This window comes from Perca flavescens, chromosome 4, assembly GCF_004354835.1.
Source record: "Perca flavescens isolate YP-PL-M2 chromosome 4, PFLA_1.0, whole genome shotgun sequence".
NCBI classification, from domain to species: domain Eukaryota; kingdom Metazoa; phylum Chordata; class Actinopteri; order Perciformes; family Percidae; genus Perca; species Perca flavescens.
Window position 1 is genome coordinate 22,327,828 of NC_041334.1, and position 17,479 is coordinate 22,345,306.

Sequence of the window (17,479 nt, forward strand, 5' to 3'; positions counted from 1 at the left end):
TGTTGCATTAGGCTGATCTGTCAAAGTCAGACTTGTTTTATTAAAAAAAAAAAAAAAAACAAAAAAAAAAGAAATAAAGTGCACATTGCTTAGAAGAGTCCAGCATTTTAATACAAGTGAAAAGGAAAAAAAATAAATAAAATAATCTATTCCCAGTAATTAAAAAGACACCTTCAGGCTGTGTGTCTAATTGTGACATTCAGTGAATGTTTGAACCCTTCATGTCTTATCAAGTGCAGTCAAGTTAAAATACATTTTAAGAGTGAACCAAATTTACATTCAAATTCTTTCAATTATCAAGATGTATACATTAGTAATGTGCAAAGTTTGAATTATAAAATCAAAAATAATCTTGCACAATAATGTTTCCATCACTGCTTTGACGAAAGCTCCTTCATCCACGCCTCTTTATCTGACCTGCAATTTAAAAAAATAAATAAAAGACAGGAACTGCAGATGGATTAATGGCTGCTGAAGAAGATTTTAGTAATTATTTAAAAAATAAAAATAAAAAAAGATGTCCACTCGTACCTTGTGTGTGCAGCAAGTATCATGGCGGTTGGCTGTCCGGTGTGACTTTGAGAGAGATGCAACAGGAAGGAGTCTGGGGGTAGACCCAGGATCTCAGTCTTCAGATGCTCAACGTGCACACGTTCAGCATGATCCACAACTGTGAACCTCTGGTCCCTGATATACAGAGAGAAAACAGTCTGGTTCAAAAGGCAATTCAGTAATAGGATGGTTAAAAGTTAGTTTGTGGTGTTAAAAAGACAAAGTCACTTTTTCGAGGAGATGATCAAAAAGTCATTGAAAAGGTGGAGGTAGACTCTGACGAATGTTACTCTCGAGTTGCAAGCGGCCACAGTCAGCTGTCTCATGGGTCCCTGGTGCACCAAAAAACGCCCGCTCACGATCAGAGGGACTGACTGGATGGAGGAAGAGGCAGTCAGTCAGAATATATAACAGACTTGATTTTGTTGTGTAAACCTGCAGATGGTAATATATTCGGTGAGAAAGAGGAAAAACAAACTTGTCACCTTAACTTTGCCAAAATCCAGCAGCATTTCCAGGCAGACCAGCTCCTCGATTTCTTTCATTTTTCTGACCCGCTTGTCACACTCTGTCACTACCTGGTCAGAGTAGACAAAAATTTTTTAGAGTTGACTTTGAAAGCCATCTACGTACATGGCCATTCCTATTCATTTTCTCAGCCCCCTTCCAATAACAAGCTCACTCCCCTGTTCAGAACTGAATGTACAGATCTGAACACTTATAAAATAACATTACCTCATGGATGGCTTCAATTGCTTTTTCGAGATTTGAAATTGAGGCAGAGCCTGGGTCAGTCAGTTTTAGGATGCTCTGAAATGACAAAAAGCCAACTTTAGTTGACGTCTGAAACGGGTCATAAAAGTATTAAAAAATAAAAATAAAATAAAAAATTTAAATCACCACCAGATGCCTTTACCTCTAGGATGAGTTTAATACGAGTAATTCTCTGGAAGGGAAGGACAAGGAATGACTTCAGGCTCTGTCTTTGACACACCGGGTCACGCTCAAGCTTCTTGATTTTAGACAGAAAGTCCCTGTTATGCTGACTTTAATAAAAAGGAAGAGAAATGTTTTATGAAAAGTCGCTGGTGTACCAGCAGTGGTATTAAGTAGACTACAGAACAGACTTACAGTAGCTGGTTGAAAAGCGTCTCTTGGTACATCATGCTTGTCACATATGGCACATAGAGGCGGTGAAACTCAGGGCAGTGCTGAAGCACAATGTCTCCAACCTGAGATATCAACACACTCTTTCCCAGTCGAATTTCCAGATCCACAAGAAACCTAGAAGAGACAGACACCAGCTCAGCATAGACGCCAACAACCAGTAAAAAAAATAAAATATGTATAAGGAGGTACTGGTATGTGAAGCTCTGACTTTTCACTGGCTGCCATCACATGACGAATGTTGGAAAACAAAATGTGATGCTCCCTTTGATTCAGAGTCCGTTCCAGTGCCTTTGATGCATAGAAGTGATTGACTGCAAGTCCAAGGCTCCTTAGGTAGGACGCTTCTGAGCCGATCAACTCAAACGTCGACTTCAGAGGAAGGAAATGAGAACAAGGATTCAGGGAGAATGTCAGTCATACTAAACCTTAAAAGAGCATAATAAACAGTTAACAGATGAGGCGGATGATTCCGTTAATGGTCAGCAAATCCCATTAAAAACCATAACTGAATTGGTCCTACTAACCAAGTATTGTCTGTGTATTCAATTCCTCTTTGCCACAAACTATTGTTTTCCAAAAACTATTAATGCAAAATTTGTATTATCTCACAGCTGAAAATAGTCCCCATCTAGTGCACTGTTGGTGACCCTTTCTAAGAAAGAAGGGATGCAGAGACCGAGTGCACCAGATAGAGCAGGAATCATAATGTATTAGGAGACACTTAAGTCTTTTTTTAAATTATTATTAGATTTTTTGACAACATATAAACACCAGAGTTATCCTTCAATACAAATCAGTACAGCCTGTTTTGAGATTAATGTGAACATTCCAAGCAAACATGCTAAATGTTTAATGCTACACCTTACAAGTACCCCCCCAAGTTACATGGAACATTTTGGTATATAAAAACGCAGTAACTACAGATGTTCACATGCTAAAAATGCTAACATGGTGAAGGTTGCATAAAAAAAAGTTAGATGTAACCATATCTAACAGGTAACCTTAGCACAAGAACATGCTAAATGCTAAAAGAAGGACATGCCAGTCTGAGAGAATAAACCTTCTGATTTAGGTAAAGTGTTCATCCTCTTGCCAAACTTTACAGTTTGGCACAGGCCTACTAGACACCGGCCTACTGGTAAATGGCATAGTTGTCCCTCCAGTCTCTGTTGTGTAGGTAGTGACCCAGGCCCAATCATTTTTTGCTACACTTCTGTCTTCCTCTCTGATTTTAATGTAATTTGATCCCAAATTGGTTAAGCCAGCTCCAGAGTGGAGTGTGTTGATTATCGTGACGTGTAAAGTATGAAATCGAGAGCTTTCCACACCTCCTGAAGGCGAATCTCTCTGGTTGTCAGGCTGCTGAGCAAGCCAGACGCCTTCACCTGTTCTAGATCTTGCCAAAGAGTACACAGAGTCACCCTGACTGGATGAGATGGAGGGGAGGATGAGGTCGCTTCAGTAGAGTTTAATGGCGGCGATGTAACCTCATAGCCGAAGTGACGGCGCTGCGGACCATGGGGGCTTATCAGTTCAGACACACAACTCGTGCTCAGCCTGCGCAGACCGTGCGTTATCGCCTGTAGGCCTACACAGTAGTCCTGATACAGTGGGACTGCAGAGCAAAAGGAAGAAATGCAGACATGGAACTTTACATTGCTGTAAATGTTACGCTATTCAAATCACTGACAAGGCCGGAGGAGAAAAGGTAAACTTACACAAATGAATGTACTTTGACTGGAATGGTACACTCGGCACTTCCTCCTCAGCTGTGTCTGCTGCCCTGGGTTTTATTAAGCAGGCCACATTTAGTTAAAAGTGTAAAAGATTATAAAAAGGAGTATAACAATTTACAGTCTCTCTCACCCTTCTGCAGGTTTTTCCTGATCATCTAATGGAGATAAAACTGGACATTCCTCAAGTCTAGGTAGTGACCAGGGCTTGGGCACAGGGGAATGCTTTCTCAAACCCCTTGTCCGCGTAAAAGCCACCGACCTGAGAGCTGAAGATAAGTCTATAGGAGGACTAAAAAAAAAAAAAAACGTTTCATCGTCATTATCCTACATGCAAAGTCTACTCAAGTGTTCAACATGCACCATGTGGTCCATACCTGCAATCCTCAAGCAGGTTCAGGGAATCCACGCTCCTATCAAGGCCTCCAGTGTCCAGCTGCTCTCCTGTCTTTACGGTTTGTGTTTGTGAAATCAAATGATTCACTGGATGACTATCTCCAAAGTAGGAGTGTAGATTAGCGATAATGTTGCTGCTCCAACAGTGGTTGTTTTCATCTGTGTAGCCAAATTGAGCCATAACGCTTGAGTTTACAACTGCCGCCGCCAATACTCTATTTTAAAACTCTGACCAAGGTGCAACATGTGGATGTGTTTATCTACTGAAGCATCCTTAGTTTGGTCCAGAGCCACTCCGATTAAAGGATCTGTTGGTTGCAGCTTGAGATTTACTGAGCTGCAATCACAAAAACTAGAACCAGGTGTGGCTTTTTTTTTTTTTTTTTTTTTTTTTAAAAAGGTCAGGCTAACGAGATGTGTCCCAGTTCAATACATACCAATTCAAAGTGAATATTTTGAGTTTATAGACTGTTGGTTGAACAGAACAAGCAACTTTTTAACATCACTGTGGGCTCTGGGAAATTCAGATTTTTAACTATTGTCAAACATTTTCTAGACCAAATGATTCATCCTAAAAAAAAAAAAAAAAAGATTTGCAGACTAACTGAAAATCTAAATAATTAGGTAAGTTGCAGCCCTAATTCTTACCAGGGTTTGAGTAAGTACTGTGTCCACATTGGTAAAATATATTAAAAAAAACCTAGTATGCATACCTAAAAAACATTTTCCCACAATGTATTACACAAAGGAAATAGAAAAGGTTCACACAGGGAGGGAAACCTAATAAAAAAAAAGAAAAAACTTTTTTGTGAGCTTTGTGAACACCTCAAAAACAACACTATTAATGTTTGGAAAAACATTTTTGCTATAATATGAATTTTTTTTGGTGGAGAAAGCACCACTTTCTGCAGTCAACTATTCATCCAGATCCAGCTGCTCCGCCCGCGACCCGATACCGGATAAGCGGACGAAGATGGATGGATGGATGGAACTATTCATCTTTTTAATCATTTTGCTATAAAATTAAATTGGCAGTGACATAACAAATTCAAGGTTTTACCTGCATTTGTGCACATTTTGTAGCATTTCCTGTTGTATCAAACAGTTGATTTAGTTAAGTACATTGATTGTGTTGTTGCTGCCACTGTATGTATATATAGAAACAATTTGATGACTTTATTAAGATGCAGTTCTAATCACACTGCGTTTACCAAAGAAATACAAAATAATTTCGCACAGTGTACAAATACTTGTTCCATTTTATTTGCAATTTAAAATGTCATACAAGATAAAAGTAGATAATTCAATCTGCCTGAACATTGTTGGTATAGGACTCAAATAAAGCCATTAAAATTCTTAATAAATGATGTACTGACATGGCAATATTTTAATGAATTACAAAATGAAAATGGGTGTTTTTAAAAAGGTACACACACTATTTTGATTTGACACAAAATAAAAAAGGTCTTTCTGAACGGGAGCTACGAACAGTTTTGTAATCTACACATGGCAAAGCTTTCAAACTGTGGAAAATAATACACACAGTACAAGATACCTTCTGTAATACACATACTGAATTTAAAAATGCCAACAAACACACGTGTGGCTCACTTGTTATTTTCGTGTGAGAACAGCCGTGGTTAAAGGGGGTTCCACTCTCCATGTGGAGACAGTTATTTGTAAACTTGATCAAAAATGTTCAACCCTTCTAAACGGCAGCAGTTCCCACGATGAAGCGTTTCCATCGTGTTCCGATTTGTGAATTGAAGGGGCTACAAACAACAACAATCAACATGATGCTTTATTTATCAGCAAATTGCTTCAAATATCCATATTTGTGCTGAATGATATAAAGCTCACCAGACAGAGCTATTCTGGAATAGAGTAGGAGCAACCCTACTCCATTTTGAGATTTATTTTTTATCTTTATTTTTTAATTGATGCTCCACAACAATAGTTTTATGACATATCGAAAGGGGAAATTATAATAATGTTTAATGGTTAAAGAATCAATCATACGTTGGGCATTTAATAATGTGTCAACGGTGGACGACAAAACGAGAAGAAAATCAATCTACCATACCAAATCTCTAAAATCCAATGAGATGGGTGGCCACCCAAAACATCTGCATGCAAACACACCTCACATATGCAATATCCAGAAAAGTATTACTAGTGGTCCGGTTTGTTCTTAGATATTCTGTACGACAAACCAAAAGGACAGCATTTCCCTGTGTTTATACGTGCTCCCTGCTTTAAAAAAAAAAGGAAAAAAAAGGACAGACATCTGGATCAGTAACAAGGTATAAATAAAACAGATGCTGAGTTGGGAGGCTGGGGACTCGTAGGACTAGTTGTGAGTCTAGGTGGGCACAGTGATACTGCGGGCTAGTAGTGCCAGTAGAGCTAGCTCCACAACCCCGTGGGCCTGTTCCAGTGCCTCTGCTGCCTCCCCGGCAGAAAACCCTGCTGCCTGGATTCGCTGGATGTGCTCGGCTGGAAATGGTTCTATAAAGGGATGCGGAGGCGGGAGAACAGGGGCTGGAGATGCAAGCTGGGGAGCCTGAGCAAGAGGAGAGGAAGAGGAGGAGGACGTGCCAGAGACTTCCTCAGGTGAGCCCACTGCCATAGACAGCGGGCTGAGAAAAGTGTGCTCAGTCTGGAGGCCAAGAGTGTCTGGGGTGTTGGTGCCGGAGGCTCGTCCGTCTGCGACCCCTCTCCCCTGCTGCCCCTCAGGAGGAACCTCGGGCTCAGGCTGAAACCCGCTGATGGTTTTTGCTTCATCTGGCCCACATCTACCTGCCCTCCTCTCCCCGGGGTCGTCTGGACACTGCGCTGGTCCTTGTCCCTCCACGGTCTCTGCTGTATCCCCGCCTAGATGCTCATCGTGGCCAGAGAGGTCCGGCACAGGACACGCAGATGGTCCCTCGTCAGACACGGCAGCAGCATCGTTGGCTTTGGCGTCGCTCGGTTCTGCACCGGCTGCGATGGCAGTGGAGGGGATACGCTGGGTGTTTTCGGGCATTGGGGTGCGTGGCTCGGGGCCCGCTTCGTCTGAGCAGGAGGTGCTGTGGTTTTGGGACTGAGATAGGTTGTTGGACACCAGCAGCTCGTGAAGCTCCATCAGAGCGGCCGCCAGCGACGGGATGCTGTCGGAGCTGGAGCAGTGCTCCCCTTCAGGCTGGTCCCTCTCAGAGGACGCCGCGCCCTGCGAGGCAGTGGGGGACTCCATTTCCACCGAGTCCTGTTTGTCAGGAGCACTCGGACGGGCTTCCGTGGCATCAGCGGCGTCAGACTCAGTCCCCTCCTGCTCCATGGGTTGAATGGGGGAAAGTTCCTCTTGATGGGGGAGCACGGGACTGTTCATCGCCTCATCTGATCCATTACACCCCTCTGCATGTCCAGGCTGGACATCTGTTGAGGGACTGGGTACAGGGGACACTTTGTTGCTGGAGTTGCTATGGACAGGCAGAGGGTGAGAGTGGACCTGATGAGGTGCAGAATCAGCATCCTCTGCTGAGGACGAAGTCAGAGGAAGGTCCAGGAGGCCAGGGGGGTCCCGGCACAGCCCTGGTGCTGAGGCCTGCTCCATGGCGGCCGGTGCGGACTGAGAGCGATCCAGGGTTTGGGGCTGGCCAGGGGAAGGGCTTTGGGAAGGGGAGGTGGCTGAGGACATTTGGTCTAAGGTTCTGGGTAATGTAAATGGTGGGGGCTGCGGTGAGGTAGTTTGTCCATCTGCAGTGTCTATTGTAAGAGACAATATAACTGGGAATGAAACAGCGTGTGAAGACATCTGGAAGCATAATATGCATTTAAGGAAACAACCGAAAACACACACTTCCTTACTGAAACTCTTGTAAAAATTCTTGAATACCCGCTGCACCTATCGTTTGTGACTTGTGCTACTTTTGACAGTTTTTAACAGTTATATGTATTCAGAATAAATACGTAGACACAAAAGGTACAACATCAATCAACCAATCCAGCAGCAAAATAACAGCAAAATAAAAGCCAGAAATAGCAATGGGCTTAGCACTGCCAATGGACTTGTGAATTTGCAGTACCTGGTTGGTAGGGCCCTCTCCAGCGGTCTCCAAATGCATCAGTGCTGTCCTGCTCAGGGGTTAGGGCGCACACCACACACATCATGCAAAGGGACGGAGAAAGTTAGCAGTCACACACACACACACACACAGAGCATGCAACAACCTATCAACCTTTTCACACTCGCACACAGATGTGAAAAGTGTCATCCAAAAACAACTTGAGCCTACGTCCTGACGGAGAGGTCACAGTGTAATCACATAACCCATCACTGAACCTCAGAAAACTCAATTGAGGTCACGTCAGTAAGACATTTGATCAAAACCCTTAAAACATGATTATCAGGACCAAAATGGATTCAACAGCTGATTGATGCCTCTTCTCTAGTAGAGGATTGCCTCATTTCGCAACATGGCCGCTGCAGTTCCCACAAATCCATTGCAACTCTGCTGCTGCTTATATTGTTTGAATTCCACTCGCAACATGCAGCCATTACCGGACATGACTGGCTGATGGAAACAATGACGACGACTAAGTGGATCAATGGCAGTAGCATTACAAGGGAAACACTAACATGATTATGTTTTGACAATCTCAAATACTAACACACCTCCAACTGGTGGAAAAAGCAGCACTTTCTGCTTACAGTTAACCTCGGGACGGTTACTTTTATAACCATGTAGGAGTGGGCGATATGGATAAACTCTTCTATCACAGAATATGTAACTTTATTATACAACTTTGTTAGTAGTGATGGAACATCGCTTTCATGCTTGCTGTTTTGATAGCTTACTAATTTACTGTGGAAGACAGTCCTGCTCACACCAATAACCACCTACGTTTCTCTATTGGCACTAGATGTCCCTTTCAGTTAGTCTTTGGAGAGGGCTTTAAGTGCGGTTCTCACACTCTTTCAGAGATCTATCTGCACTGTTGGCTAACAGAATCTGACAAAATGTAACAGTCCATGCTGAACACTGCAATAAGACACACTCAGTACTGTTGATCAGCAATGATGACTGCATTAAGTGTTAATGGAGGCGAAAGCGATTAAGGGTTTTCTCCAAATTTCTGCTTAATATAGGCGTTGAAATACACAGTAAATGACTACAAGATCACACCCACAAAAGGCAGCAAAAAAGTAGGCAAACGCATACAGAAGATTGCTCTGCGTTATGTCTCCTAATGCAGTACTGGCGCAATTAAAGCTTTAGTGTGTAACTTTTTTACAATAATTAACGTCCGTTACATTCGAACTACTGCTATGAGATGATACAAAGCTAATTAAGACTCGGCTCTACAAAACTCTCTGTATTTCTCAGCGTGGCTATGTTTAGAAATTGGTGTTGTCCGGCAACTTCCGCGCGCAGAATCTAAAGATAATTACCTCTTCTGAAGAGTTCATTGTGTTTTTTTAAATCCTCCGTGTCCTCCTTGGCTACTAGCAACTGTGTGGAGGAGGGGTGGGGGTGAAGCGCTCACGGAAGGCTTGTGTCATGTGAATGCACCGACAGAATTGTTGTCATTACTTCGAATGGGGCGAGACAGAACGCACTATAGCTTTAACTTTCATATAGTAGAAACAAAGGTTGCTAATGCTAGTAACTAAGTTTAGTAAGCTTAGTAACCACCATATAGATATAGTTTCAAATCATATTAATACATTTGGTTTTAAGTGCCTTTCACATAACCCAACGACACTCTACATACAGAAAAAAAGCATCAAATAAACCCACCTAATCATGAGTGTTTCCCTTTAGGCCCAAAAGAACTTGATCTTAGCCATGAACTCATTTATCTTCTTTTATTATAAACGCTTACATTTGCCTGATAGACATCTCTAAATTTCCTGACCTCATCTTATTCTGAAGTACATTTAATTTGCTGAGGTGATGACATAAAGTGATCATGTGACTGAAAATTCAGATGACTGCATAAATGGGGCTGAGAGTAAGAAGCTTTAAGTGGAACATGCAAATGTGGTTCTAACTGAGCTGAAACAAGCCCAATGAAAAACGGTTTCTTACCGCTTTCCTGTATGGACCTCTGAAGTGCCTCTGCCAGTTCTCTGTCACCAATCTCATCTGGACGGGCGTCTTCACGCCCCTCGGCTCCGTATGCCAGCCGGGCACACTCTGGCAGCTCGGCCTCAGACAGGAAGCGAGTCTCGGTGCCTGTAGTGCCTATTAGAAGCACGTTCTTCTTCAGGTCTATCGAACACTACGAGAAAAACATATTCAACAATATTCTTCAACCTTCCTTTACATTCAGTATACAGGGAACAAAAAAAAACAAAAAAAAATGAAAATATTATGTAACTAATTCCACCCCGACACTGTAGTGCACACTGTGATCAGGTAAAAAAGGGTCTCACACCTGATGTCTCTTCAGCATATCCAGGCCAAGCAGCATGTCCATTGGCTGGTCCTCCAAGATGGAGAAAGAACAAGGAAGGAAGTCCCCCTCTATTTGGACCTGAGCTACATGAGCACAAGGAGACAACACAATTTAAACTACGCTCAAATGTCATGCAGAGGCTTGAATACGGATGCAGTTAAAGGAATAGATCAAGGGGAAATTATTCTATCTACCCAGAGTCAGACAATCTCTGACACCATTGTATATCTCTGTGTGCAGTTTTAAAAAGGTATGTTGAATCGTAAGGTAGTTTGTGGATATCTGCAGTAAATTACTTTGTATTTGTACAACTAGCGTTGACAGAGTTTCTTACAAAGCCATTTCATAACCACACATTGAACAAATTCACAACAGTGGAATAACGTATTTCAAACCATAACTACTGTATGGGTGAGAGTGAAAAATAAGTAAAACATCCAGTAATTGTGCTAAGCTAGGCTATCTAACCATTCAGCACATTTTTAAAAACGGCATGCAACGTTTGTCTGATGCTAAGTAGTATAAAATTCAGCAAAAACTGAAATATCATACCTTAATGTTTTTTTTCCTTTTCTGGGAACTAGTCTGACGTTAATACAATAATACAATGTTGCTCAAAAAACCCAACACTCACCCAAATGAACTCTGCCAATGATCTTCTGGGTGCCAACTCCTTTGGCAATCCCGGCCCAGCGACGGTCCACCAGCCGCATGATGTTACAGCGCTCAGCACATGCTTGGCTCATGATGGTCATCTGGGCTCCTAAAAACAAAGAATGTCAGAACTCTACAAAAATGTTTAATGCTAACCAAAAAACAAAAACAAAAAACGGCCTGTGCAATGAAAAGGGGAATACAGTGCTGTGTAAATCCAAATGGTACAGCACGCGTATCATATTTCTGTGCTCCAGGATAAGGGCTCTTCCCCATCTTGGCTGAGACATACTGGTCTTGTAAAGATCACAAGGGGAATGAGATCACAGATAGAAGCGGCTGAAATTGATTATTATTTACACACATGCAGACCTGTGTGAATCACAACTAAAACACATTTTGCTCTCTTGCTTATCGGTTAAGCCACAAACAAAAACTAAACCACAAAGTAGCACACCAACATCTCAGTAGCATTCCCGTTCATGGCCAGAAAATTGTAACTACTACACATGGGATCAGGATTTAATGCTCATTACCTGAGTCAACAAAAGCTTTCACAGGGTGCCCATTGACTTTGCAGTTAATGTAGAGCATAACCACCTGTCCAAAGCTTTCTGGGGCCTCCTCCATTGCAATGGTCATGTTTTCTTCCACATTGTGCTGCCTGGAATATGCACAAATCCAAAGAGTAAGACATTTTTTTTAAGAATTAAAACCTGCTGCCTAACTTTGGGGAACAAGCTGCCTTTCTAATGTTAGTTCTAAATAGTACAGTTAAAGTCATGAAAATTAATTATATTAAAAATGATTACACCACAATATGTGGTTATGGAAGTAAAGCTGAGCTGTACCATGCTGAAGATGAGGGGTGTTATGTGTTGTGCTATGAATATTTACTGTACAAGTAGTCAACAAAATCTAAAGTCTCTGCACCATACCTGATGTCCTCCTCAATCTTAGCTTGGGCATCCAAATCAAAAGGATCAGCAGTCAAAAGCCTGATCCTCTCCTGCTCTCTCTTGGCTCGATCCTGCTGTTGCTCCTGCAGCACTTTGGTGAAACGCTCTGAGGAAATAGACCGTTACACTAACATGATCGATTCAAATCTGCCATAAACAGAAATCGTGGCACGTCACATCAACTGCTTTATTGTTTACCCAAGTCTCCGCTCAGCAGGGCCTCAGCAAGTGGCGGGTTTCGCTCCTTGAGAAGTGAAAGCTCATGTGGATTGGATAATAGCATTTGCTGGAGTAAGGCAGGGTCATCTAGTCCCTGAGGAGAGGAGCCACGAAAGGCCATTGGTGTGGAAGGTTGTGCCGCGCGCTGCGGCTGCTGTTGAGGCTGCGGCGGCGGCTGCTGTGAAGCCTGTTGCTGCGGCCTTATGGCACCATGTTGACTAGTTGAAGATGTGCCAGGGATTGTGATGGAACGAAAGTCAATATGGGGCAGACCTAAGAAGCACAAAGGATAAATAGTGAGAGGTTATAACTAGGGCTGTCAATCAATTAAAATGTTTAATCGCGATTAATCACATGATTGTCCATAGTTAACTTGCGATTAATCACACATTTTTTTTAATCTGTTCTAAATGTACTTTCAGAGGGATATTTTTCAAGTTTGGCCGGTTTGGTGATCCCCTGGATATTATCACGGAGCATTTTACGGTTTCTGCTAGCCATCCACAACATTACTGCTGCATCGCTTTCCTAATTTCCCAAATTATGGAGCGGCCCGAGGTCCAAATTACAGAACGTGTTAAATTGTTATTATCGCGTTCATTTTGACAGCCCTCGTTATAATGCATAGATCTTTTATGTCTTTTGAACAGTGTTGCCTTGTGTCCCTAGATTTTAAGTCAACACGTTTCTCTTCCTGTAAACCTGCACTTACTTCCCTCATACTTTTGATGGTGGTCGCTCACTAGAACTACCGGCAGTAATACAGGTTGAATAAATGTATTTGGATGTAAAACAACATTGGGAATATCAGCATTGTTCTTGTTGCCCTGCCTATTTCTGAACTCTCAATTCAAGTCCTACACAAAGTCAAGTCCCAACCCATGTTCTTGTGGAAAAACATCATTCCACGGAAGAACCCTCAGAGCGATTTATCTTTCATATAATTTTCAACAAACACGTGTGTTACCTGGAAAGGCTGGCTGAGTCGGTGGGGGCCTTCTGTCAGCTTGCCTGAGAACCACCACATCTCCATCCTTAACACCATAGGTCCCCAAGGCACGAGTAGGGTCTTTTAGGGGCTGTTCTACATATGTGATCTGTTTATGGGAAAATACAGAATTAAATTGAATATCATCACACAGAAGATTTACAGATTATGTTTAATCAGAGGTCAAGCATGTGACCACTGACTATCGGCTTCATTGTTATTGTGTAATAGTGTTTTAATATGTTTATTTTAACTATGCATTGTTGAATTTAATGTAAAGGCCCACTAGGGACGGACATTGAGAATTGGCTTCGGCTAAAATGTTGTAGTATGTAACATGAGCTTATGTAACATACTTGTCCCTATTCAAATAAACTTAAAAGTAAAAGTAAAGTTGTATTTGATGTGAATATTGAATCCCTGACTGAATAAGCTAAGCATGCTAACACAGATAAGATATTACATTAGCTGAAGTTGTACAGTTGTTACAAAATGCTGCAGTCATTAGGTGGCACTTCCTTTTGCAAACTCTACTTTCCAGTAAGTAAAGTAGCTAAGCCAGTAGTTTCACTGGCTGGCCAATTCAGTGGTCTTCCTGACTGCGACTACTGCCTTAACCCAGATCTACAAGGTTATTTTACTTGGTGTCAGTGTATTTGTTTCAGGTTCATTTCTCACCCTCACTTTCGGTTTCCCGAGTGCCCACAGACATATTTCATAACAGACCGAGCTGTATTAATTATGATATTGAAGACAATCCCCTACATGCAAAAGGGTTTCCCAAAAAAGCAAAGCGTTTTTAAAAGCGGTTCCTGCCGCCCAGGGGGTGTGAAAGGTTTTGGGAAATTTGTTGGGATAAAATGTCTTTGTGACCAGAATTTTATCTGTCAAAACTAACTTTCAGTTAAGTTAAGGCTACCCACTTAGCTAAGCCGACTGTTTGTAACCGTTAATAGCAGTCGGGGGCACAAGTCGGCAAATGGGTCTGCAGTTAATAAACGAAGTTTCGCAACAGCCCGTCCATCAAAACAGCAAAAGTACGATTCATGCTAGCAAGTCAGTTAGCCAGCTAATAGCTACGTTAGCTCTATGGCTACAGCTAGCCTGGGTCTTACCTGAATTTCCCCAGCTGGGATTCCTGATTCCAGTTCACAAAGTGCTATAAAGTCTCTCAGCTCCAGCTCTGGGGATACATCGAGGGCGAAGGTGGTTTCTGGGCGATCCGTCGGCGCGCAGAACACGGTGACCAGCATCGCTTTTTTTGGGGGCAAGATCACTAGACAAACCCGCTGTAACAGAATGCGGTTAGTGTAGATCCTTGTTTCACAAAGGAAAACCCAATTATTATTGGTATTTTGTACAGTTTTAAGATGTGTTTCAGTACAAAAAAGCGTCAAAGGGTAAACTGATATTACACGGATAGACAGGGACTGTTTTGCACTTACTGGGTAAAAGCCTGATGTGCCAGTTTCTCTATTAACAACAACTAAACAACATCAAGTATTGCTCAGTGCCGCATTTCATCCAGCTTGTTTTTCGACATGTCGCATTACAGAATTTGCTGTCGTGATTCGTGAGAAGTTTCTTCTTCTAATCTTAAAAGCACTGCAAGCCAGAGTCTTATTACCACCATCTGCTGGATCCTTTGGAACTGACACACATTGAAGACAAGGCATAATGAAACTTGGAATAATTAAACTAGCTATATGATTATTTTGCCCTTTTTTCGAGAAAGGTTTTTGGTTTAGAACGCATATTATATTGACTGATTATAAGGCTTTATGAAATGAATATAAAAAGGGTTACATTTGACAGGACTACACTGACCAATTAACAAACAGTGGTTGTCATTTCGTTTAGTATTTACACAAAATCCACAGGTTACTTATATTATATTTCAGGTAAGTGAGTTCAGTGTCAACCTGAGGGAATATGGGTGATGCAGATTCATGTAGCCTACTTTTATGAGCTGGGTAGGGGTGGGATGGTTATTAAATACTGTCAGCCAGTGACAAAGTAATCAACAATGTTTTAAATGTAAATATTTTTTCAAAGCTGCAGTATTTTTGTGCTAGACAACAGGGGTCTCAGATCTACGCCACATCCCACGCAAAGGTTGTGATTTATAAAAAACAAACTTGACGGGAGAATGTGCGGTCCTCCACGCAAACTCTGACCCATGCGTACGCACATTATGGAGACAAAATAGGAATTGGCGACGCAGATGGTGAGGTGGTGAACTGAAGTCAGACTGCAAAAAGTAAATGGGAATAACTATAAGAGTAGAAAAAATAAAAATATTGATGCCTCGCACATTTTTTCACTCCATATCATCCACGTTACCATGAAGATTAAATCCAGCAGTGTTATTTGCGCTTGTACTCAGTGATAACTGTTCCATAAACTGAAATCTTAAATAAAAATTTGTTCTTAATATTTAATCGGCGCTGTCTCGCCGTCACATTGTCCGCTACGGAACGCAGGAGGAGGAGATGGCCCGACTACATGGAATACAGGATATCATCAAATAGCCTACCCTACAATTAGATAACGGCAGAACACAGTGTAAATAACTAAATATCTATCTTTAAAACTATGCATATATCATCAAATGTCAAAGTCGGAAAATACAGCCGTTAAGCTCTCGCGCAATCTTTACCCTTAATGTCCTCGTTATCAGCTCGAACTTTAAAACTGTTAACAAAACCTTCATGAAGAAAAGTGCGTTTGCCTATTACACTTTCTTTCGTCTTCAGATTGTATTGCTGTGTTGGCAAGGTGTTAACAATCACAAATTGCTGTAAATATATAAATACTGCGGTGACCCCGTGCGTAATGCTGCATGATGGCACTGCTGGCCCTGCAGGAGGACTAACCCCCAATAGAAGAATCAGGAGAGAAAGAGACTTCAGGGACCATGACGATGACTGGCTAATTTGCCGATTTAGATTCCCTAAAGCTGAGTTCTTGGATCTATGTACTGAATTGGGTCCAGTAGAGAGGGCAACGCGCCGGAACCGTGCCATCCCGGTCCAAATACACGTCCTCGCCACTCTGGGGGAAACCGGCTGTTTCCAGAGGGAAATGTCAGACAGCTAAGTGTTTTTTAAAATAAATATTATATATAATCTTCAACTTCATCACTAAGGCTTGTTTGGATATAATATATAGTTCTGTTAAATCTTATTATATACGTCTGGTATATCAAAGCTGTCCCCGAGTGCCGTAATGCCTGCCGTTTTGGAAGATTTTATTAATAAAGGTAGTCTATAGATCCGGTTTCCCTACACTGTGCGACAACAGGCCGAAATTATAATTCAATTGGCAGCAATTGCCGAGCGTCTGAGAGGTTTATTTAGTAATGTATTTATTTTCTCCGCCAGTCGTCATGATTCGGCATGATTCAGTGTAACGAAATAACTGCCAGGGTCGTACTCAGCATTCACGAAGTGCTTTGCATTGACTATTTATGGTTAAAAATGGGCGTGTATAGGGCGTGATAAGAGGCTGATCCACGTACGCACACTTGTAGTCAATCTGTGATTTATAAAGGGAACATTGCAGGTGTGCGTACACACGGTTTTATCAGAGCCTGTCTATGGAGAGCCTGTTCACTCCCTATCTCACTCCCTATTAGCCCCATTGTACCAACCCGGAATTTTCCGGTTGGTACAATGTACAAAGTTCTCCCCTTATTAGACATTCTCTGGTTTTATAAATCTGACTTTTTTTGGGCGTACGCCATTTTAGGCTTTTGGGCGTACATACACTTATAGTAAGGATCCTACGCACAGTTTTATAAATGAGGTAGACATCACACAACCTAAATTGCACAAGTCCATTCCTATCCTGTTAATGTGTGTATCCACTGGCACATTGTGTGTTTTCAGAGTGACCTTAACAACCATTTTTTGGGTGGTAACTTAACCTAGATACAGATTTCAGAAGTGCACTTAAACAAAGGAACAAATAAAAATCGCAGAGCCACAAATACTTTCTCCTCAGCTCCGTACACCCAACTTTCAACACTAAGCAGTAGAAGACTCACATTTTGAGGCCAAAAGCAAATAAATTATTTTGCATACTATTCACAACAATGTCGCTTAACAAATGGTCGGACTTTGTCTCCCTCCCCTACAGAAAGTTTGGGGTTTTGGGAATAACAGCAGTTTTGTCCAATGTATTGTAAAGCACTTGTAGTTGAATACTACAATTGCGAAATATAATCTTCTTTGAAGCAACATAATTCTTAAACAATAACTAAACAAACTAATATTTAAAGGACTTTTAAATCCTTTGAGGACTTTTGCTAGCTCAGTGTAGAAAATAGTTTTGCAATCACTGTGTGCAGTTTAACTGTATTTCAG

At 41.7% G+C, this 17,479-nt stretch overlaps 2 protein-coding genes across 5 annotated transcripts; both read right to left on the reverse strand.

Moving 5' to 3' along the window:
* Positions 1-74: 74 nt before the first annotated feature.
* si:ch73-15b2.5 (rho guanine nucleotide exchange factor 19) lies at positions 75-4,189 on the reverse strand. Of its 2 annotated transcripts, XM_028576538.1 has the most exons (12): positions 3,833-4,189; positions 3,589-3,747; positions 3,441-3,505; positions 3,051-3,337; positions 1,931-2,091; positions 1,684-1,836; positions 1,469-1,598; positions 1,288-1,362; positions 1,038-1,130; positions 781-926; positions 532-687; positions 75-417 (listed from the first exon to the last, which is right to left on the reverse strand). In XM_028576538.1, exons 1-12 carry the CDS (start codon positions 4,030-4,032, stop codon positions 372-374), a joined length of 1,671 nt encoding a protein of 556 aa, XP_028432339.1. In that variant the 5' UTR covers positions 4,033-4,189; the 3' UTR covers positions 75-371. The 2 variants fall into 2 exon arrangements, with proteins under 2 accessions (XP_028432339.1, XP_028432340.1); XM_028576539.1 differs by lacking the exon at positions 3,833-4,189 and having other exon boundaries at positions 3,441-3,500; positions 3,589-3,705.
* A 903-nt stretch (positions 4,190-5,092) lies between these two features.
* On the reverse strand, positions 5,093-14,703 carry ddi2 (DNA-damage inducible protein 2). Of its 3 annotated transcripts, XM_028576490.1 has the most exons (11): positions 14,558-14,703; positions 14,228-14,401; positions 13,092-13,221; positions 12,104-12,397; positions 11,885-12,011; positions 11,483-11,610; positions 10,927-11,055; positions 10,272-10,375; positions 9,923-10,115; positions 7,916-7,964; positions 7,618-7,644 (listed from the first exon to the last, which is right to left on the reverse strand). In XM_028576490.1, the coding sequence occupies exons 2-10, from the start codon at positions 14,363-14,365 to the stop codon at positions 7,954-7,956; spliced, it is 1,254 nt and encodes a 417-aa protein (XP_028432291.1). In that variant the 5' UTR covers positions 14,366-14,401; positions 14,558-14,703; the 3' UTR covers positions 7,618-7,644; positions 7,916-7,953. The 3 variants fall into 3 exon arrangements, with proteins under 3 accessions (XP_028432288.1, XP_028432290.1, XP_028432291.1); XM_028576487.1 differs by lacking the exons at positions 7,618-7,644; positions 7,916-7,964 and adding an exon at positions 5,093-7,595; XM_028576489.1 differs by having other exon boundaries at positions 7,562-7,964.
* Between the last annotated feature and the right edge of the window lie 2,776 nt (positions 14,704-17,479).